The sequence below is a fragment of the Papio anubis genome, chromosome 7, assembly GCF_008728515.1.
Source record: "Papio anubis isolate 15944 chromosome 7, Panubis1.0, whole genome shotgun sequence".
In the NCBI taxonomy this organism is placed as follows: Eukaryota; Metazoa; Chordata; class Mammalia; order Primates; family Cercopithecidae; genus Papio; species Papio anubis.
Window position 1 is genome coordinate 36,964,916 of NC_044982.1, and position 23,132 is coordinate 36,988,047.

The following is a 23,132-nucleotide window of genomic DNA, read 5'->3' on the forward strand; positions in this document are numbered from 1 at the left end:
TTTATAGGAGCAAGGTGAGCAAAACTGAGGCCCCCAGGTGGGTGTGAACTTAAGCAGAGCAACAGTCTTAGCTTCTGGAAATAGTGTCAAAGCCAGTCATTAAAACCATCTTCAAACCATTCTTCCAGTAAATGAAAAAGCTGAGTGCAGTCTCCAGCTGTCTCAGATTAAAGCAGAGTGGTGGGGGGAAATGAGAAACAGAGTCACGGTTTCCAATTACTGCTAACAGGAGCGTGTTCAGAAGGGAGGAAATTAATGAAATCATCAAAAGCCTGCTGATTTTACTTCAAATGAATCAAATCAACTTTAATCTGTCCCTGTTTCAACAGAGACTTCAGGCTAGTCAGTGCCTGAGCTACCTGAAAGTTGCCCAGGCTGGATCAGAGGGGCTAAGTAACAATTAACCAAGGCTGAAAAATACTTGTTTTGCCCCTTCAGATAGAGGCTGAAAAGACAGGGCCAGACAATGGTTCTGAGGCAGGCTGTACTAATTCTCTCCAAGCCAGGAGTCTTCTGGCTTGCCAATACAAACACCATCAGGCTCCGGTGGGAAATAAAGGCTGAAAACGGGGTCAAATTCAATCTGAAGAACAGCAAATTCCCCTAGGACACTGAAAACATTCACAGCTACCCTAGACAAAGTGGGCAGAAGACAGAAGGAGGGAGGAAGAGCGAGGAGCTCTGGAGGAACCCCTCACACAGACGGCTTGCAGAGGGTCTTTTATGATTGTCTTGTGTATACTTTAACCCCCAAAGCACTCAACGTACATGCTAGCTCTGCCAGAGTGCTGAGGAGTAAAAATGGGTACAAAGGAAGCAGGGAGGAAGGATGGAAGGGAGGAGGGCAAAGGAAGACAACTGTACCAAGTTAAGAAGAAAGAAGAAAATGAAGAAAAGAAGAGGTAGCTGGATACAACCCCTTATTCGATACATCCAGTAAGCATACACACAGGCCTACGATGAGCCACACATTGTGCCAGGCAATGGAGAATGTCAAATAACAATCCTGAGCATCCTGGAAACCAGAGCTGATCAGACAGCCTATGAAGCTGGCAGTGAGGTGAAACGAGCAGGCACGACAGTGATGCTAAGTCATTCTCTCTGCAGGCAGGTGTTATGGCAGCAGCATAAGTGCAGGTGCCAATGACTCCAAAAAGAAAAGTTATTCTCTCCAATTCCTAAACTTGTCTCTAGTTTCACTTTTGGTAAGCCAGTCTCTGGATGGGATTCTGATCAACAGAAGTTCTCGTACACAGAAAAAGAAAAAACAGGTAACAAGCCAGCAGAAGTTCCTGACCCTGAGGAGGAAGCTGTCAGGGTAAAGCATTAGAGAACCCAGAGTATCAGAGCACAAAAGGCACCAGAGAGCTAATCCACACTCACATTACCCTTGAGTAACATGAGGTGCCTTCAGTTACTGTCCATTAGAGGCGGTGCTGGGGCCGATGCCCAGGACCCCAGCTCAGGGTCCCATTCTTCATACCGCAGAGCCCAGACTGAGGAAAGGCATCCGAAAATGCAGACTTTTAGAACTCACTGCTGCCTCAGGGGGCAGAATAGGAAATGAAAGTGACCCAGCCCCGGGGCTCACCAGGTCTGGCTACTTTCCATAGGGTAGTATGCAAGGACCAGACCAGCCTGGAGAAGAGATACATCTGAAGGCATCCTCCCTTAACCTCTTCTCAGTTTTATAGGTTGGCCCACCTGTAGTAGCCTATTTCTGAGAGGGCCACTTGTCTCCCTCGTGGGTTCAAGATTTCTCCACCCCTCTGTCCTCACCTCAGCAAAATTTGCTCCGAAAAGAGTCAGACAGGTTTTTTTCAGTCCAAGTATAAATTGGTGGTTCTCAAAGTGTGGTCTTCAGACCAGCAGCAGCTGCTGCTCCATGTCTACCAAGTTCTTCTTTAGAGAACTTTTAAAACCACATCCCAGACCGACTGAACCAGAAACTCGGGATGGGACCCAGCAATCTGTGTTGAACAAGCCCTCTAGAGGAATCTGATGCTAGCTCAAATCTGAAACTCACTAGTGCAAATAACCTCCAAGGTTCAGTCTGTTGGTTCTCTCATGAGTATGTGCCTCTTCACTGGCACACCTGAATGACCTCTAGAGTTTCAAACCTGAGAGCCCACACATCTGCCACTGGAGGAAGGAGGAGCTTCCCAACTCAGTATATCCTTCTCCTGCTCCTAGGGTTCAAGACTTTGTGCATGAGAGTACAAAAGGTGACGATGGAACTGCCCTTTAAGCCTTGACCAGAGGCAGGGAAGCACAAGCTTGGAAAAAGGTCCTGATGACTCTGAATGGCCTCACCTAGTACTATGAACAAAACAGGACCTTTCCACACCAGTTCTAGGCTGGTGAGGCCAGCCTTTGGAAGGGACACAGGTGGACCAATGCACGTAGGCCTTTCCTTGACTGAAGAATTGGCCTAAGGCTGATCTGCCCAGATCCCACCCTGCCAAACTGGACTGCAATACTTGGTCTGTGGCAAAACTGGTCTGAGCAGGACACTCAGGGGGGTCTGTGAAGTTTCAACATGAGACCTGCAGAATACACCAAGCACCTGCTGTGGGTCCCCCTGACACTTCCTGGTACACACCAGAGGAGAGAATGTGTTTCCACTGGCATGTGCCAGGCAGTTAGCACTGTGATGCAGAACCTGGCATCTCAAGTACTTCCACCACAGTCTAATAGAACAGAATTTAAAAATCTGCCAGCCCCCTCTCTTCTTCCCTGTTCTTTGCACCAAAGCTGCTCTTCTTAGCCTTCTGCTTCTCCAGCTCCTATCAAGTTTCATTTCCAGCAGGAACTCTGGCTTCTCAGAGGAAAATGAATGACTGACTTCTAGGTCACTCAAAATCCTGACTATGACAGCCTTGTTTGACATGACCAGTTATTCATGGAAAAAAAAATTTGTAATGATCCCTTCTTTCTCTTTTCACCTTCTTTATTCCCAGGAATGAGGCATTATCACATTTAGAAGTCCAAGCTTTAGATTTAGATTCCACAGGTTTGGGCTTCAAGCTGAAGATGCGGGAGTTTGTTGGAAACTTGTGTTTGATCTTGCATATAAAGAGGGGCTATTAAATGCCAGCCTCCCGGAGCTTGCAGTGAGCCGAGATCACGCCACTGCACTCCAGCCTGGGAGACACAGTGAGACTCCGTCTCAAAAAAAAAAAAAAAATGCCAGCCTCCAACCAGGGATGGATGGTGGATTAACCAGTTAGTGTTAACGAAGTGCTCTGAGCAATTCAGAAAAGAGATGCTGGGCCGGGCGCGGTGGCTCAAGCCTGTAATCCCAGCACTTTGGGAGGCCGAGACGGGCGGATCACGAGGTCAGGAGATCGAGACCATCCTGGCTAACACGGTGAAACCGCGTTTCTACTAAAAAATACAAAAAACTAGCCGGGCGAGGTGGCGGGCGCCTGTAGTCCCAGCTACTTGGGAGGCTGAGGCAGGAGAATGGCGTGAACCCGGGAGGCGGAGCTTGCAGTGAGCTGAGATCCGGCCACTGCACTCCAGCCCGGGCGACAGAGTGAGACTCCGTCTCAAAAAAAAAAAAAAAGAAAAGAGATGCTGACTGAAAAAATAGTATTATAATAATCCCTTCCATTGGAATAGATTTTTATTGTTTACCCAGGACTTTTACACATATTATCTCACTTAATCCTATTATTCACAATCTTAACTATTTCTACAAGGCTAGGGTCTGCGTTACTGGTGACAGATTTTCTGAATGCCAAGGAGAGGAGGCAGTTGAACAGCAAAGCCTCTAAACTGCCTAACAACAAGGTATTGAGAACAATAGCACCAAGAAAGGGTTCCTTTGTTGAAAGCCAGTCTAAGAAACCTGAGACACATCTCTGCTGGAAGTCACAACAGTTCTCTGCACCCTTGAACACATCAAATCACAGACAGTCCTCACCCCAACTTCTCCAATTACCCCAGCCTGATCCAAGATGACAAATCCTGGAATACATCTGAAGGGCCCAGACGCCAGCTGCTCCTCCATTCTTCTCCCTTCCCCAAGCAATTAAGAACCTCTGACACCCTCCAACCTCCCCATGGAATTTGTGACGCCAGTTAAGACCCACATGGGACCCCACACGGTGCATCAGACTTGCTGAAATAAGGAGCCTTTGTCAGACATGCCTCCTACGAGTTGGCTGAGCTGAGGCCAGGTGACAAGGGTCAAGAAGCATCTCCTGTGGCCTGCCCTGAGTGACCTCTCCCCTCGGACCAGAAGGGCAGCCTCACCTAGCCCATCACTTCCTGTCTCATGGGCAAATAGGTGTCCACTGCTATTCTTCTCATCCCCAATCCTCTCCCACAAGTTGTACCTAAAATTAACATCCTCCTTCCAACCCTCTTTCCTTTCCTGTTTAGACTCATTCAACTTCTTGATTTATTAACTAGTGTTTGTTTTTTCTTTAACTCTTTGATCCCTAGGATACTCCAGGAGAGCTTATTTCTCTTCTTCTTCCTCCTCCTCCTCCACAATTCTGACAATTCAACCAGGACAGGCACCTGCCTCCACTAGCAGCATCTCAGTCCTCTCTGGGTGCTTCCTCAAACTGTGCTTTTGGTGTGCTCAACCTAAATCCCTGAATTCTCAGGCTAAGGTTAGACTTCTTTTTTGAAACTACAGCTACTGAACACACTCCGCCAGAGTGAAAGAGACCACTCCTTCATCCACAGGGCAAGAAACAAATCAGTTTAGGGAATACAGTATATTGGATTCAAACACTGTTGAAAATTCCGAAGTTTCAACAGTGACATGGGAAGTTCCAAGGAAAGGAAGTGCTGAGATGAACAGAGCAGACACTATACTCTCTTCCTCTCCTCCCTCCAGACTCCCCACAACAGCAGGCTGTACCTGCCACTGGCAAGTGCCACATTTTAACAACCATGATGATGATAACAGCAACATTTCATCTTCACCACAATCCTATATGGTATGTATGTTATCATCCCAATTTTACAGATATGAAGAACTAAGGGACGTAGAGTTCAAGAAGCTTGCTTAAAATGACACACTACTGGCAGAACTAGGATTCAAACCAGCGTGTCTGGCCCAAGAGACTGCCTTCTTCACCTGACTATGCGACCTTGTCTCCCCCTACCCGTTAACTCCTCCTTGCCTTTAGATCTCAGTGCAGACTTCTCTCCCTCAGAAAAGCCTTCCATGACCAACTCAAACTGAGTCAGGAAACCCCCTAATGAGTATTCCTGTGTAGTGCACTGACTTCCCTGATTATAGCATGTATCACATGGAATTGTTCTATTTCCAGTAGCTGGCACAGTCTTGGCATTCAGCAGAAGCTCAATGAGTACTGGTAGAATAAATCAGAGTGCTAAACCACAAGCTCTGCGTTCCTCCAGTGCAGAGCACAGTTCCTGGCTGCTGCTGCCCTCCTCTCACAGGCTTACTAAATATGATTAACTTCTGTCAAGATCCAGACTAGTACCTCGTCCCCAGAAGGCCCTCTGTGGCATTACACAGCTCCTGCCCACCTTATGTCAACACATACTTGCTAAAGGAGTTAACAGTCATGAAAATACGAAACCCAATCAACCCCACAGCAACTCTACAAACCCAGGGTCGTTAGGGTTTGGAGCAAGTCTATAGCGTTCATGTACCATAATGTACAGAACAAAGGGTTCAAGTTCCCCAAAGCTGCAATTCCCAGAGGTCATAACAAGCTGGCCAATCCCGTCAAATCAAAGTCAGTCAAGATTCTAAGAGTTGGAATCCTGCTCCTAGGAAAACCTGTCTGACATCCTCCCAAAGAAAGAACTAAGACGAGGAGCTCTTGTTAATTCCATTCAATAAATACACTCAAAGCCCACTCTCCTTCCTTCAGACCCTATTAATTCTAGTGGTAAGAGAGATGGGTGATGTCCCACAGAAGAAGCTGAGTAGGACCTTGAAGGATAAAGAGAAGTATGTGAGGAAAAGGCAGGAGGTAGAATTCTAGCCACAGGAAGAACAGGGTGAGAATAAGTTTGAAGGTGCTAATGTTTCGAGGAGAAGGAACTGTCTGTCCCTTAGCCTTGATCTTTCGAAACAGACGTAGAGGTAGAGGAAGCTGTGGCTGCAAAGGCAGTAGGTAAGAAAGTGAAGCCAAACCTACCCAAGTGGCACTTTCCGAGCCCCTCTCTAATGTCAGGATATGTTTAGAGCCAGTATGATTTTCATATACATTCCTCCTTATCTTCACTTCCCACTGGCAATGAAAGCCTGCCTTTCCTCCCTCCTTGAACTAGGCAATTCCTACTCTGCTATAAAGAAATACTTGAGGCCGGGAGCGTTGGCCGAGGTCTGTGATCCCAGCACTTTGGGAGGCTGAGGCAGGTGGATCACAAGGTCAAGAGATTGAGACCATCCTGGCCAACATGGTGAAACTCCGTCTCTATTAAAAATACAAAAATTAGCCAGGCATGGTGGCACACGCCTGTAATCCCAGCTACTTGGAAGGTTGAGGCAGGAGAATCATTTGAACCCGGAGGTGGAGGTTGCAGTGAGCCAAGATCGCACCACTGTACTCCAGCCTGGCGACAAAGCGAGACTCTATCTCAAAAAAGAAAAGAAAAATACTTGAGACTGGGTAATTTATTTAAAAAGATATATATTTTTTAAACTGGCTCACAGTTCTGCAAGCTGTACAGGAAGCATAGTGGCATGTGCTTCTGGGGAGGCCTCAAGAAGCTTTCAATCGTGGTGGAAGGCAAAGGGGGAACAGGCACATCACATGGTGAGAATGAGAACGAAAGGGAGAAAGTGGGGTAGGGAGGGGGTGCCACATATTTTTAAACCACCAGATCTCATGTGAATTCAGAGTGAGAGCTCACCATCACGGGGATGGCCCAAGTCATTCATGAGGAATCTGCTCCCACGATCCAAACACCTCCCACCAAGCCCCACCTCCAACACTGGCAATTACAATTTAACATGAGATTTGGCAGGGGTATACTTTCTTTCTTTTCCTTTTTTTTGAGACGAGTTCTTGCTCTTGTTGCCCAGGCTGGAGTGGCACAATCTTGGCTCACTGCAACCTCCACCTCCCAGGTTCAAGCAATTCTCTTGCCTCAGCCTCCCAAGTAGCTGGGATTATAGGTGTGCGTCACCACACCCGGATGATTTTTGTGTTTTTAGTGGAGACGGGGTTTCACCATGTTGGCTGGGCTGGTCTCGAACTCCTGACCTCAAATGATACACCCGCCTCGGCCTCCCACAGTGCTGCTGGGATTACAGGTGTGAGCCACTGTGCCCGGCTCGGGGCATATTTTCAAACTATATAACTCTTCATCACCTAACAGGATCCACACTGGGTTCGAAATCCTCACCCAAGCTATAAGGTAGCATACTCTGCAATGTACTCTTCCAGGCAGTTGCTTGGGCCCTCTCTTCTCCACAGAAGAGCCCCATCACCTGCATCCCTGACGCATGAAGACACTTTCATGTGCTTCTCCACTTCCTCCCCCAGATGGCTGGGGACTATGAGGAATCATCACTCAGTGGGGAGCCCCCACACACTGCTACTGCTCACAGATCCCTGGACTTGCTCCTGCTTTCCTCACATGAAGGACAAGCCATGATTCTGGATCGTCCTATGGGGTAAACCCACCTATGGAGTACCCTTCCCATGATGTGTGTGTTGGATCTACTGGGATGATCGCTAGCCTGGTTGTAGCAAAGGAGCAACACACAAAAGATTTTGTCTCTGTGTTCAATGAGCTTATATGCAAACACATCCGGAATCAAGAACAAAGAACAAGAATCAAGAACAAAGAGCAAAAACAAAGAAATAAAACTGAAAGCAGTGTGTATAGATATCAAAGCTCAGAGAGGTGTGTGAGAGGTATAAAGCAGATAGCCACACAGCCTACTGAAGGACTCCAGCTAACTTCATGGGCCGCTAATCATAAACTGTGAGCAACCACTGGGCGCGGTGGCTCATGCCTGTAGTCCCAGCACTTTGGGAGGCTGAGGCGGGCGGATCAAGAGGTCAGGACATCGAGACCATCCGGGCTAACACGGTGAAACCCCATCTCTACTAAAAAATACAAAAAAAAAATTAGCTGGGCATGGAGGCAAGCGCCTGTAGTCCCAGCTACTCGGGAGGCTGAGGCAGGAGAATGGTGTGAACCCAGGAGGCGGAGCTTGCAGTGAGCCAAGATCGCACCACTGCACTCCAGCCTGGGTGATAGAGCGAGACTCCGTCTAAAAAAAAAAAAAAAAAGAAGAAAGAAATCATGAGCAACCATGCATAGTTATCAAGGAGCCTTAGTGGGGCTGCACTGGCTCAAGACTCCACTGGGTCCTTTGCAATCCAGCCTCCGGATCATAATGAGATTAACTGGGAAGAAGAGAAATCTAAGACTTTTCTCCCATCTGCCACCAAACCTCTCTGTGCCTAGACCGGTGCTCAGGAAACACTGACAGGCTGATCCTCACATCCACTCAGTCATAGTCTAGTGTGCAACAATCCCAATGACATTCTCTGGTGCCTCTTACCATAGCCAGTGTCAACAAGGCTGAACCATCAGAACCCAAGCCAGTGACAATAAACACAAAGGTCCCACCCTCTCCCAAGGAGACATGTGTCTACTACATGGGAAGAATTGATCAAGCCCTTTGTATTTCATAGAGTGTCACTTGTTACTCAGAATAACAAAGGATGAAGCAGAATTATTTTATAGCCCTGTTTTTACTTGGTCATAACTTCCTGAAACACATTTTGTGCCCCCTCCCCACAGAAATACCAAACATACTTTTGTGATTTAAAAAGAATGAAAAAAAAAAAAAAAAAAAAAACTTGGCCAAGAAATCTTGAAGAGAATCTGTTTACCTTCCCTGCACTACTTCCCAGAATTTTGGATGACTAAACAATTCTCCTTTAAGAGATTTGGTTACTGGCAAAGCTAATAAGTCAAAGAAGTTAAACAAGAAAAAAATCTCCATCACCAGGGATGCCAATAAGTAGAAAGGGGCTCCTAAAAGAAGAAATACCAATATAGCTAAGAAAAGCAAGAGGAGGCAAAAGGACTACCAAATGGGAAAGATATTTCTTATTTTTTAATTCTAATGTTATATTCTCCCAGTTGTGTTTTGGAATCATGTAAAATGCAACCTTTCAATCACATCACTGTGCTGATTAAATAAAAAATATCTTTAAAAGAACAGAACCTTGGCATTCTCATATTTAATATGTAAGGTTTCAAAAGTGACTCCAAATGTTCCTAACAAATAGCATCCCTGAGGAACATCAGCTCTGAAATACCAACAAGGCAGCCTCCCTGAAGAGAACAAACAGTTCACAGTGAGATCACTTAGCTGATCTCACTCCAGCACCAACATCTCAGAAGGGCATTTACCACTCTTTGCTACTCGTCTTCATGTATGGGAAACCAACATGTGTTACTTGAGAATTTAGGGACTCAGAAAACCTCATGAATATCAAGGATCTCACTCTACTCAGTAAGCACTGAATTGAATGAAACAGAATCCAAGAGATACAGAAGAAACGGGGAGCACGTTCCAACCCTGAGTCTGCCACCCAAGCAGCTATGACGTCATAAAACCAGAAGTGTGGAATGATATCAATTAGTGCTAGGATCTGATCTTCCAATATGGGAATATTTATTTGTGTACCCAGCAATGTTCCAAATGCCTTACATATTACTATCTTATTTGATCCCCAATACAATCTTATAAAGCAGACATTATCATCCCCTTTCTGGTGAAACACAGACAGTGAGGTCACAAAAATTATCCAAGGCAACAAAAGTAGCAAAGAATACAGGCAGTATTCAACCCAGACAATCTGACTCCAGAGTACATGCTTTTCATCAGACTATGCAGTCATTCCAAAAAACAAGGTGAAGAGCTGAAGCACAATGGTAGCTAGATATAATACTGAGCTATACTCATGACCTCAGTGGCTCCATGAGAGCTGCAGGTAGTATTTACTATTTTGAGGGGTGTCCATGAATTGAATCCCCCTCCACCTCATAAGAGACAGCTATGTGAAGAAATCCTAGGGACAATCCTGTTCTAAAGGTTATAGTCAGTCGGGTGCAGTGGCTAATGCCTGTAATCCCAGCACTTTGGGAGGCCAAAGCGGGTGGATTGCTTGAGCCCAGGAGTTCAAGACCAGCCTGGGCAAACCCAACAAAACCCATCTCTACAAAAAATACTTTTAAAAAAATTAGCCACGTGTGGTGATGCATGCCTATAGTCCCAGCTACTCAGGCTGAGGCGGTGAGGTGGGAGGATCACTTGAACCCGGGAGGCAGAGGCTGCAGTGAGCTGTGACAGTGCCACTGCACTCCAGCCTGGGCAACTGAGTGAAACCCTGTCTCAGAAAAAAAAAGTTATAGTCACACCCTCATCTTCCAGTGAATTCAGATTTTCATGTGTTAAATTCGCTTAAGATGAGGTCAATGAACAGGGCTGGAAAGAAGTCAGCAGCCAGGGTACTCTTCATTCACATTGCACACAGAAAGGTTGTCTCTAAATGTTTCTGTCCCTCTGGGCCCCAAAGCTAAATCTGAGGCAGGCCAAGGTCTCTCCTGATCTGACCCCAGTTCAGGCAGCCAGGCACACCAGCACAGGCCACCTGGAATGGAAGGGCTCCACACACCCTCTGCAGGCTCCCACTCCCAAGTGATGCACTGGACTCTTCCAGTGGGTAAGAAGTGGTGAGAGGTGTTCATCTGGAAACCTACCTAGAATCACTGAAGACTCCGAGTGCTAACCCTAATTGTTTTATTAGCACCCTGTGCTCCTCTTTTGCAGAAAGTCAGGTAGGTAAGAAGAATAACCTCTAAGCTGGCAAGTTAGCAGGGTAGTGGGGCACCATTGCTCAGCAGATGGAATCTGTGTTTAGTGAGGGCTTTAACCCAATAGAGACCTAGTTATGTGGACTCCCGGTTTCTTTTATTAGAAAGTTACAATGCAAGGGTGGTACCATGTATTGTCAATGTTCTAAACATGGCACAACAATTAGTGTGCAGAGGGTAATTTATCAATGCCTTTTCGGGACACTAGGGTTCAACAAGAACTATAATGACCCATCCAGCCTCCCACCACAATCCCTAAGTTTTTTTATAGTCACAGGTAATTACACCATGGAGAGATTACATCACTTTCATCAACAGGGTTTGCAGCTGACAGGAAGATGCTTTGCGGATGTTTTGGGAACTGTTTGCTATGGTCCCTATTGTTCCTTTCCAAGAATAGAACCACCTTGGCAAACCTTGTGCCTAAACTGGAACCAAACAACCCAGAGCCACAGTAGATGAGAACAGAAACAACCACAGAGGGCCGGGTGCAGTGTCTCACGCTTGTAATCCCAGCACTTTGGGAGGCCGAGGCAGGCAGATCACGAGGTCAGGAGATTGAGACCATTCTGGCTAATATGGTGAAACCCCATCTCCACTGAAAAATACAAAAAAATTAGCTGGGTGTAGTGGTGGGCGCCTGTGGTCTCAGCTACTCGGGAGGCTGAGGCAGGAGGATGATGTGAGCCCAGGAGGCGGAGCTTGCAGTGAGCCAAGATCGCGCCACTTCACTCCAGCCCGGGCGACGGAGTCAAAAAGAAACAACCACAGAGGGAAACATGGTAACCCACAGATGACTCCTGTATCCTTTTTATCCATCAGGAGAAAACATGGTCTCTTTCTTCCTCCATCAGAATAATCTTCTGGAGGCTGATCTGAGCACTTCAATCAGGAAACACAAAAAACAGGTCTCAGTGAAGCCTGTCACTCAGCACAGGTAGTGGGGCTCCCAGAAAAGACCATGGGCAAGAGTCAGACATACTGAGCACAAATCCCAGTCAGCCTCACCACTTAAAATCATCAGTCTCTGAACAAGTTATCAAACCTCTCTCTGGCTCAGTTTCTCTTTTATTAAATGATTGCACATCTGCCTGGAATGATAACAGAGCCTGACACATAAATGATGCTCTATACACATTAGTTTCCCATTTGTCTTCTCCTCTCAACTCAGTGTACATTATCTCTGACTCCAGGGTCCTTCCGAGATGAGGTGAGCCAGGGCCACCTGCCAACATCTCTCTGCTACAGGCCAAAGTCAAGTCATCTCCCAGAGAACCTAGTTCTCAACATTTTCCATTTTCAATGAAAACTAACTGCCTGGCTTTCTGTCATGTAGAAATGCAGATGGCTGTTTTCCTTACTATTCTAAAATTGTTTTAGGTGATGGTGTGATGTTTAACATGGCCTAACATGTCATGGCAACATTTTAAGGGGAAAAAAATCAGAAACAAGTAAAATACTGACCTTGTTTAGTAAATAAGCTCAGGAAAGAAAGAGAATGCAAACAAAAACTTTTTATGAGTCAGCAAGCCAGTTGGATTGAGATCAAGCTATGCAAATATGAGCTTTCTGAAGGCAGTGGGGATTCCTGAAGAAAATTAATCCCTCCTCACTGGTCAAATTTGATAACTGCTCCAAAAATCTCTTATCCCCAACTCAAACAGTACTTTGCACCTTAAGTTTTGTGTTTCAATGACAGCAAAGAATATCATCTGCATAAAAAGTCTACTGTACCTCGTGACTCAACAGTAGGTCATATACCAATTTTGTTGTTGTTATTTGGGAATTACATCACACACTTCATTCTATATGCCAAGAGCCTTCCAATCATTTTTATTAGTCTACACAACATCAACTTAACATTCTTAAGGATTATTGTTTCTGTTTTGCAAAAGACACAAAGAGGTCATGTGATTTGCCTCAGGTCATACAGCAAGTTTCTTAAGACTACAGGTAAAATGAAAGACTTGGAGACCTGAGAAAGGCTGCTACAGAGAAGAGATCTTAATTCTACCTAGCTCAAGAAAGGCAAATTGGGTAGCATGTGCGTAGATTTTATTTTTAATTCTGGTCTATCCACTGCATGGTGTGACTAGGTGGGAAGAATAAGATATGCTTCCTTTTGCCATTCTTAAAAAGGAAACTTTTCAATAATTCTCCCCATTTAAAGGAATGGCCAAGGGAAAACTTGACCCAATGCCTGTCTAACACCTTTTCTGCTATAACTGCAAATCTCGAGCTGTGGATGAGAGAAACCAGTATAGAAACTGAACTTTAAACATGGTGTAATTTTACTCCAGAACTCTGAAGTACCTCTTCATACATGATTCTTCCTACCTTAGATTGTGATCAAAACTGTGATACTTGATGAGATGATATAGATTATGATGACTGTGATATCTACAACCAGAGATGATGCAGACAAATTGTCTCCAGAGGATGCCCACTTACCTATGTCTAGTGGGATTCTCAGAGTCGTGAATGTGCATGTACACACGCATATAGCCAGGGTCTACTACAGCCCACTGGATAGCAAGGCTGTATATTTTACAAGCACCCATTTAAAAACGTCTCTGAGGTGGGTGTTCAGGAGCAGCTATAAGCACAGGTAAGAAATGCAAGAAGGAGGCCAGGCACAGTGGTTCATACCTATAATCCCAGCACTTTGGAAGGTAGAGGGGAGAGGATCACTTCAGCCCAGGAGTTTGAGATCAGCCCGGGCAACATAAAAAAACATTTTTTTTATTAGCTGGGCATGGTGGTGCATGCCTATGGTCCCAGCTACTCAGGAGGCTGAGGTGGAAGGACTGCTTGAGTCTGGGAGATCAAGGCTGCAGTGAGCTATGATTGTATCACTGCACTCCAGCCTGGCAAAAGAGTGAGACCTCATCTCTAAAATAAATAAAGAAAAAGAAAAAAGAAACACAAGAAGAGGAAAAGAGGCTTTTCCTGAACTAAACTGTGTTTCCTCGGCTTCGGAGTATCTGAGATCCTGGTTTCTGGACAAGCCTGCTTGGCATGCTGCTTATGGCAGGCACAGCCATACAGGTGTGCTTTGGGTTTCAGGCCTAGAAAGGGTACCTCCTCCCCTAGAAGCCGCTCCAAAGAAAGGGAAAAACATTGGTAGCAACTTGGTACACTGGATCTAAGCAAAGGTGAACCCCTTTCCCCTGCCAGTACACATGTTTTATGGGGGGCAGAAAAGACTTGGAGGTTGGGGTGGCAGGAAGGGAGCATTCTTTGCAGGTGGGGGAGGGGAAAGAAAACAACAGAGCCAACTTTCCCATCCTGGTCTGAGCCCACACTACAAACAGACACATTTTTCCACAGTGGAAAATAATAATCCCTTTATCTAGCCAGTATGGAACCTGATAATTGATTTCGGACCTTGAGTGGGAAGTTGGGAAGGTGTGGGTAGTTGGAAAATGAGGTGGGGAATGGGAGGGATGCAGCCAACAAAAGGGAGGGTAGGGGTAAGTAGGATAGCTTAATGACACTCAAGAGGCTTCAGACACTTAAGGCAGACGTTCTGCCACTAACACCATATGCCAGGGCAGTTTCCTTAGAGGAGCCTTGGAAGAAGCAGGTCATGGTGGTACGCCAGGCACCAGGTTAGGTCTTGGCCTTACCATTAGCTGTGAGACTCTGGGCAGCAAGTGCACAGTTCTCTGAAGCCCAAGCTGGTTCTGACTAGTCCTTCCTTTCTTCCTGCTCTGACAGTCATTCCATTCATGTGCATACTTACTGAGCACCATTTGTTCTGGGCTGGGGGAGAACCTCTTTTACAAAGACCCAAATATTCTAAAGCCCCAACATTTTAGGCTTTTCAGGCCACATGGTCTTTGTCACAACTACTCAACTCTGCCACTGTAGCATAAAAGCAGCCATAGACAATACATACATGAATGAGCACTGCTGTGTTCCAATAAAACTTTATAGACATTGAAATTTAAGCTTCATATACATTTTTTTTTTTTTTTTTGAGACGGAGTCTCGCTCTGTCACCCAGGCTGGAGTGCAGTGGCCGGATCTCAGCTCACTGCAAGCTCCACCTCCCGGGTTCACGCCATTCTCCTGCCTCAGCCTCCCGAGTAGCTGGGACTACAGGCGCCTGCCACCTCGCCCGGCTAAGTTTTTGTATTTTTAGTAGAGACGGGGTTTCACTGTGTTAGCCAGGATGGTCTCGATCTCCTGACCTTGTGATCCGCCCGTCTCGGCCTCCCAAAGTGCTGGGATTACAGGCTTGAGCCACCGCGCCCAGCCCATATACATTTTTACAAGTCATGAAATATCTGATTTTTCCAACCATTTAAAAATATAAACAGTTAACTGCAAGGCTCTACAAAAGCAGATGGCAGGTAGGATTTGGCCTGTGGGCCAGTATGCCAACTTCTGCTCTGAATACACACTGGTGAATAAAAGAGTCACCACATTCTGCGGTTCTGCAGCTAGCACTTCTAGAGGCTTCCTCTGGTTTTGGGGTGACCCTATGAAAGGAGGCTGTGCTTCCTTTTGTTGCACATTGGTGCAGCCTGGTCTTCTCTTCCTTTGAAACCTCATATAACCTTGATGGCCACATTGTGGGGTCCCAATCATTATGGCCCCCCGGGTTGTGCCAGGAGTTCCTCATAACTAGGGAGAAAAGATTTGGGTTAAGTGTCAGAATGGGGTGGAAGGAAAGGCAAATCTATATGTTGGTAGCAGAAAAGGCTACAATGGAACAAAAAAATCTGTAATTGTTTGTTCCAACAATTCAGGAAAAAAAAAAAAAAGATTAGCTGAGATGGTGCCATTATCTGTTTATGCTGGGTAAGTGGGTGGTGGGAGCTGATAGAGAATGAAAGAAGTAGCACTAAACTGTGGAGGCTCTACAGCCACAATATACCACTCCCCTACTGTCCCTACCAAAGTCCCCTTCCAGGATCTAGTTCTGAGATCCCTCTCCAGGAAGCACTGGCCAAGGAAACTGCCATGTATGTGCTTCTAATAAAGTCCAGTAGGAACACCAGTACTGGTAAGCTCAATGATGATTCTGGAGCTCACAGACACAGAGGTAGGTTGTAGCACACCACCCAGAGGCCTACTGTACACACCCAAATACAGCCTTTCTAAAAGAACATTTTGTCTAGAAGACCACACAAAGACTGCCTAGAAGGGTCTCTGGAGCACTGTTGAAGGCAACAAGGGCTGTACAAACACAAAAAGGTTCAATGGGCCGAGCACGTGGCTCACGCCTGTAATTCCAACACTTTGGGAGGCCAAGGTGGGTACGGGTGGGTCACCTGAGATCAGGAATTCAAGACCAGCCTGGCCAACATGGTGAAACACCATCTTTACTAAATAATAAAAATATTAGCTGGGTGTGGTGGCACGCGCCTGTAGTCCCAGCTACTCGGGAGGCTGGGGCAGGAGAATCGCTGGAAGCCGGGAGGCAGAGGTTGCAATGAGCCAAGATCGTGCCACTGTACTCCAGCCTGGGCGACAGAGTGAGACTCTGTCTCAAAACAAACAAACAAACAGGCTCAATGGTGCATTTCTAGCCCCTGCTAGGGCCCGTCCAGCTCATCAGCTTCAATCGCAAAGTCCTTAGAATCATGAAAGCATTTACTGAGGGACAAGGAAGTGACTTTAAATGTTATTCCAGGTAGACCCATTCATGGGACAGAGGGAAAAACTGAGCCCCAGGATGGTTAATTAGCTTACCCAAGATCACAACATTTGTAGTGTCAGTGACCGGGTCTTATTTCACTAAATTGTAATACTTCAACTAATTCTGAGAAAAAGCACAGAATGACGAACAAACAAAAGAGAGCTAACAACCATTACATACTTATTACCTCAATCTTCACATCCACCCAATGAGGTAGGTACTATTATTATCCCATTCTGCAGCTGAGGAAACAGAGGCTTGCAGCAGTAAAATAACTTGTTCAGAGTCACAGGGCAAGCAAGTAGTGAGAATGAGCGCTGAACACAGGCAGTCTGATTCCAAAGTCTGCCCCCTTAACCCGCATATCATGCTCTGAACCCTACACCTTTGTCCTCCCGATGATGATTATGGCTGGGGGGAAGGGGTGACAAGGTTACCACCAGCAGGCTGCCACACATCCCTCCTCCAGCTGACTCATTAGGCCCCAGAAGGACTGGCTCCCTGCTATATTTACCACAGCACAAAAGCCCTCCACCCTCTGCTCTCTCTGAAACTGCCTGCCAGGAGGAGAGTCCCCTGTCCTAGTCTTCGAGAGAAACAATAGTATTAAATATTTTCCCACCCACACACAGAAGGCAGGTCAGGACTTACCGGAAGCAAGTCCGTCTCCAAGCAGGGTGCAAAGGATCACCAGTGGAAGGAACACTCCATGTCCCACGGAGGCCACGGCAAACACTGAGGTGCTCTTTGGTGCTATCCTGCCATGGCACATCTTTTATCCGTCCAAGTTTTTTTAAAAGGAAAAAATTTAAAATCCAGAAGAATCCTAAAGTCCGCCGGGAGCCGATTCACCTGTAACAAACAAACAAGGACATAGATAAACTGAAAACTTCAGCCATAAGTTAGTCAAAAGCAGACACTTTGGTAAGGAAGTCATAATCACACACAAAGTTGAGAGAATTCTAGCAACTGAATCCCTGCTGCCAGGAGAGGCAAGCACAGAAGTGGCTTTTCAACTCCTCCCTGGGGAAACAAGGCCTGCAGCGTGCAGAAGCCAGGAGGTGAGCTCTGTCTCACCTGGATGTCGGTCAGGCACAGCAGGGCTTTCAGAAACTGCCCAGTTCTGCCCCACCGCCTGCCTGGAGGCTCCAGCAGAGAGGCGGCTATTGACACAGAGCTGCTACACCCAAGTCAGGCTTTGCCTTTGCCACTTGGATTCAGAACAAGTTCAACTAACCAAAAGGAAAAAAAGAGAGAGAGAACACGTGTCGTAAAGAGAGAATACACCGCCTAGAGAAGGAATGCAGCAGTGGGAGCTGAGGGCCCCAGCCTGCTGGCTAAACTGCCAAAGGCTGATGAGCCGGAGGATCTGACTCGACAGCCATGAATCTCAAAAATTGACTAATTAATCAAGGCTCACCCAACACACCTGTGACCACATTCTGTTGGCTGTCCCTGAAAAAGATGGGGCGGAGGGGAGGCATGGAGAATGGGCTGTAATTGCTAAATAGTCCTACCACCTACCCACTCTAGTTCAGACAAAGACTTCAGAAAAGTAGGAACCAGTGGGGGTGGGGGTGAGAGAGAGACAGAGAGAGAGAGAGAGAGAGAGAGAGAATGTGTGTATGTATCAGAGGTCAAGACTTTAAAGATTATTTTCTATAAGCCTTTAGGGAGGCAACTGGGTTGACAATACATATACATTATAATACATTATGATGTGGGCCTATTATATTTCAGTTAACTTATTTAAATTCATTTGCCAGTTATTTTAGTTTATAACAGGTATTCCATATAATATTACACCTCCTTTTTTAAAGTTACACACACACACACCCTTCTCCATTAATAAGGCTTTATATGCACAGATTAGGGAGTCTGCCATCTATAACCCTAATAAAGGATGCCCCGGGACTCTGCCAGGAATACTACCCAGATCTGATTTTGGTTTTTTTTTTTTTTGAGACAGAGTCCTGCTCTGTTGCCCAGGCTAGAGTGCAATGGCATGATCTTGGCTCACTGCAACTTTCACCCCCCGGGTTCAAGTGATTCTCCTGCCTCAGCCTCCCAAGTAGCTGGGATTACAGGTGCCCACCATCACACCCAACTAATTTTTGTATCTTTAGTAGAGATGGGGTTTCCCTATGTTGGCCAGACTGGTCTCAAACTCCTGACCTTAAGTGATCCACCATCTCGGCCTCCCAAAGTGCTGGGATTACAGGCGTGAACCACTGTACCTGGTACGAGATCTCATTTTAATCTGTGCCTGAAGCATGACTCAGGCCTACTCTCCCCTCCTAAAGAAGGTAACTGAAAACAGCAATGTAAGTTGTCTCTGTCCAAAACAAGACTGAGAGTTGTCAAAGGTTCAGGAACAGAGCTGGCCACTGATCCTCACCCATTTCCCTCTAATAACTGTGACTATAGCAGTCTTCTGTCCCCAGCTTTCACCCAGACTCCAGTTTGAGCCTTTAAAACTGTAGAACAGGGATGGTTCATGTAGAGGTCTGGGGTGGAGTCTGTGAGTGACCACCAAACAGTACACAAAACTGTGTGTGGAATCTGTGCCCATTTATGTGGCTAAGAACAGTAAAGTCAGAATGCCTGGATTCAAATCTGTTTCCTTATTATGACCTTTGGTCAAGTTGTATAACCTCTCTTAGCCTTAGTGTCCTCATCTGTAAAATGGGGATAGTAACCATACTAACTTCATAGGGTTGATGTAAGAATTAGGATAGACAAAGTGGCTGGCAAAGTGCTTGGTACTTTGTAAGTCCTCAGTAAACACTGGCTGCTGCTGCTGTTTTAATCATTAGTAAGACTTGCACAGCAGGGGCCTTAGAGTTCCTCAAGTTTCACCATCTCATTTGATAGAAGCCAAATCAAGGTCCAAAGGAGTTAAGGGATATGCACAGAGGCCTCAGCTGGTCACTGACAGAGTTGGCAATGGGCCCTTTGGTATTGCTGTTTTAGGTGCAGCCACACCAGGTAACCCTACTGGGCAGTTGTCATCCCCTCGAGGCAATAACCAGTGGATCATCAAGAATGACACCTGCATGTGCCACATCACAGCACGTGCATAAAAAACATTTAAGCAGTGAATAAATGAGGCCACATAAGGTAATGCTTAGGTGTTCTGTGCATAAGTGGTGGTAGTCAGGAAAGACTACCTAGAGGAGGTGATGCTAAGCTGAGTCCTAAAGGATGTGAGAGGGAAGGAGGGAGGGAAGAATGGAGGAAGAGGGAGGGAGGGAAGAATGGAGGGAGAGAGAGAGAGGGAGGGAGGGAGGGAGGGAGGAAGGAAGGAAGGAAGGAAGGAAGGAAGGAAGGAAGGAAGGAAGGAAGGAAGGAAGGAGAAAACAAAGAAGGAAAAGAAAAAAAAGGAAGCACCAAATACAAGTGGATGAGAGTACTATGGGAGCACATTACTACTGGCAGAGGCTGGAGGCAGGGGCTAAGCAGAGGGGTTTAAACTTTACCCTTACAAGGATTCTAAACAGGGAAGTTAAAAGACGAAACTCATTTAGGAAGATCACACTGGCAGGGATTTTAAAGGATTTTGGTGGGGAGCGAGGGGGCAGGCAGGGGAAGAGCTGTGGGGCTGGCCAAATGGTAAAGAATCTTAAATTTAGTTTTTTGGTGTGTTTTTTGGTTTGTTTTTTTTAAGAGACAGGGTCTTGCTCTGTCATCCAGGCTGGAATGCAGTGTTGTGAGCACAGCTCACTTGAACTCCTGGGCTCAAAAATCCTTCTGCTTCAGCACCCCAAGTAGCTGGGTCTACCGGAGTATGCCACCACACCTACCTTTTTTTTTTTTTTTTTTTTTTTTTTTTAAAGAGAGAGGGTGACTCACTATGTTGCCCAGCTGGTCTCAAACTTCTGGCCTCAAGCGATACTCCTAACTCAGCCTCCCAAAGGGCTGAAACTAGAGGGATGAGCCATTCCGCCTGGCTAGCATTTTATAATCAATATGGAACCCTTCGGAGAGCAACTTGTGAATATCTATTCCAAAAAAATGCACCTATACTCTGACCTATCAGTTCTAGAATGTGTCCTAAGAAATCACATGTGCAATGACATACATGAAAGATATTCACATATTGTTTGTAAGGGCAAAAGACTGAAGCAACCTAAAAGTTCGTGAAAGGGGAGTACTTAAATAAGTTATAGTACACCCAAAATAATGGAATACCGTGCAGTGGTTTAAAAAGAACAGAGCGCTTCAACCTGTGCTAATATGGAATGACTTCTAAAATTAGTATGTGAAAAAAATAACTTGTGTACATGCATGTATTCTTAAAAGACACCCCCCACCCCCATAAGCACTGAAAAACTCACCTGGAATAAAGCATAGGAAACTGGTAACTGCTGGGCACAGTGGCTCACACCTGTAATCCCAGCACTTTGGGAGGCTGAGGCAGGTGGATCACAAGGTCACGAGTTCAAAACCAGCCTGGCCAAAATGGTGAAACCCTGTCTCTACTAAATATACAAAAATTAGCCAGGTGTGGTGGTGGACACCTATAATCCCAGCTATTCGGGAGGCTGAGGCAGGAGAATCGCTTGAATCTGGGAGGCGGAGGTTGCAGTGAGCCAGTATTGTGCCACTGCACTCCAGCCTGGGCAACAGAGTGAGACTCTGTCTCAAAAAAAAAAAGAAAAAAAAAAAGAAATTGGTAGCTAATGATTGCCTTCAGGGAGGGGAACTGAGTGGTTAACGGTGAAGGAGAAAAACATTTTTCACTGCATATATTCCCTTTTACTATCTTGAGTGTTGTACTTTGTACATGTATTATCTATTCAAAAACTAAATATAAAGTTAATGTAGCAAGGCCTTCCTATAGACCACCTGTCTCCTCTCTCAACAAACTGCCATTAAAACAAATCTCAAAAACCTAATTGCTCCCTCTCCCAGGAATACAGTCATTTTAGGGGCTCAGCACCAGGGTCATCTAGAGGAATTCTTTCCTGACACTTCACACCACACCCACCTCCAACGCAGAAATGACCCCTTCTTACTTTGCTGTGACTGTACCTTTAACAGGTTATTATATCTATCTGTTTATCTGTCTCATCACACCAGGCTGAGAGTTCCTTGAAGGCAGGGACAGTGAATTACTCAACTCGGAACCTTCAAAAGCCAGCACAAGGCCAGGAATCTGACAGGCAGGTAGCAAAGGTTTGCCAAAATCGTGAATACTGTGGGGAGGAGCCAGTATGGAACTGGAGAAGACAAGATGTACATGTATGAGTTCCTGATCGGTTTTAGGTTTTTTGTTTGGTTTTGGTTTTGTTTTGCAGGAACAGCTGGCTCCTCCCTTACTGCTTAAGCAGCTACCTGAGTCAGGGAACAAATTCCACCATGAAGCCTAAGACGGGACAGGTGCAGAACAGATGGGGTGATGGAAATGGGGGCTTTGCAAAGAAAAGATAAATGGAAAGTAGTCAGTGGGGTGTTTACACATAAGGCTAGGTCAAGGGTTACTGCTTCAGAAATAAAACAGAAGAAAGCTAACCCCTAAATCTCCAAAGTATTACCCAGAATGGGAGAACCCAGCTACTGTGGAGAAAAGGCCACACTATAAATCTAATCATTTTAAGAAATGATCTGCCTTGAATATAGAATTTAAAAAAACAAGACCTGTTCTTGGATGGTGGCTTTAGTACACCAAGCAAAAAGAAAAACGTTTCACTAGGTATTCATTATCCCTAGAGAAATACCGAGACTAAAACTTTGTTTAAACAAAAACAATCCATTTCACTTCAGTATTCCTTTGGCATGTTAGTGACTACTTCTCCTAATTAAAAAAAATTACCACTGAAGGGAACCTAGAACTAAGCATCAAGGTCAAAACCAGTACTCGGCCATCCTCAAAAGGAATATCACATCTGAACTTAGAGGTGAGACAGAGGAGAGGGCCTGCAATGACTCAGTCCCACCTCTGCCACCAGGCAGGGGGCTGGTCATAAAGGCTCTCTGCCTTCTGTTTCCACATCTGAAAAAGGCTCTAAGGCCACATAATTCTTCACTGCTTCTACCCTTCTCTTGCTGTAATCCATCTCTTACCCCAGTAGCCAGCTTTCCTCTTCAAAATACAGGTGAGGAGAGTCACCCTTCTGATTTTATTTCTTGGGAACTAGTGCTGCTGCCCCAAGGGCTGGTGGTAACAGGAGGCCTCAGCTAGACTGTCAGCCCCAAAAGGGCAGCCTCTCCCACCTCTGTAAACTCAGAACATCAACAGCTGGGTGACTGTGCCCTGCTGAATGTGATATTGTGGACACACACTTCCTGTCCGTAAGTTCCTCCAATGAGGAAGAACACTGCCCTCAAGCCACAGCTCTGACCTTGAGGAAGTCACTTACTTCATCTCTGCCCATTTCCTCATTTGTAAAATGGGGCTGTTACTTGCTTTGACTATCTCCCTAGACTCTATTGAGGCTCAAAAGGAACAAAATATGAGGAAATGCTCTGTAAACTAGAAACACCTGGGGCTTATGTTTACTGTCTTAGCCAGAAGCCAAGACAGCAGAGGGCTGAGAAATGATGACACGCATGGTGGGTTTCTGGTGTTAAGGGCCTGCAACACAAGCCCAAAGTTCACATGGTTTACTTGCTTGTTGTTGCCACAGATGCT

The 23,132-nt window shown here is 45.8% G+C and overlaps 1 protein-coding gene across 3 annotated transcripts in view; it reads right to left on the bottom strand.

Moving 5' to 3' along the window:
- SUSD6 (sushi domain containing 6) overlaps positions 1–23,132 on the bottom strand; it is a 104,840-nt gene that overhangs the window by 40,198 nt on the left and 41,510 nt on the right. For 2 of the 3 annotated variants that reach the window (XM_003901982.3, XM_031668038.1), the window contains exon 2: positions 17,150–17,350. In XM_003901982.3, coding sequence (XP_003902031.1) covers positions 17,150–17,270 — 121 coding nt within the window. In that variant the 5' untranslated portion in view covers positions 17,271–17,350. Of the gene's footprint in view, positions 1–17,149; positions 17,351–17,575; positions 18,450–23,132 lie in introns of those variants that run through there. The other variant, XM_009211827.4, reaches the window with a different exon arrangement.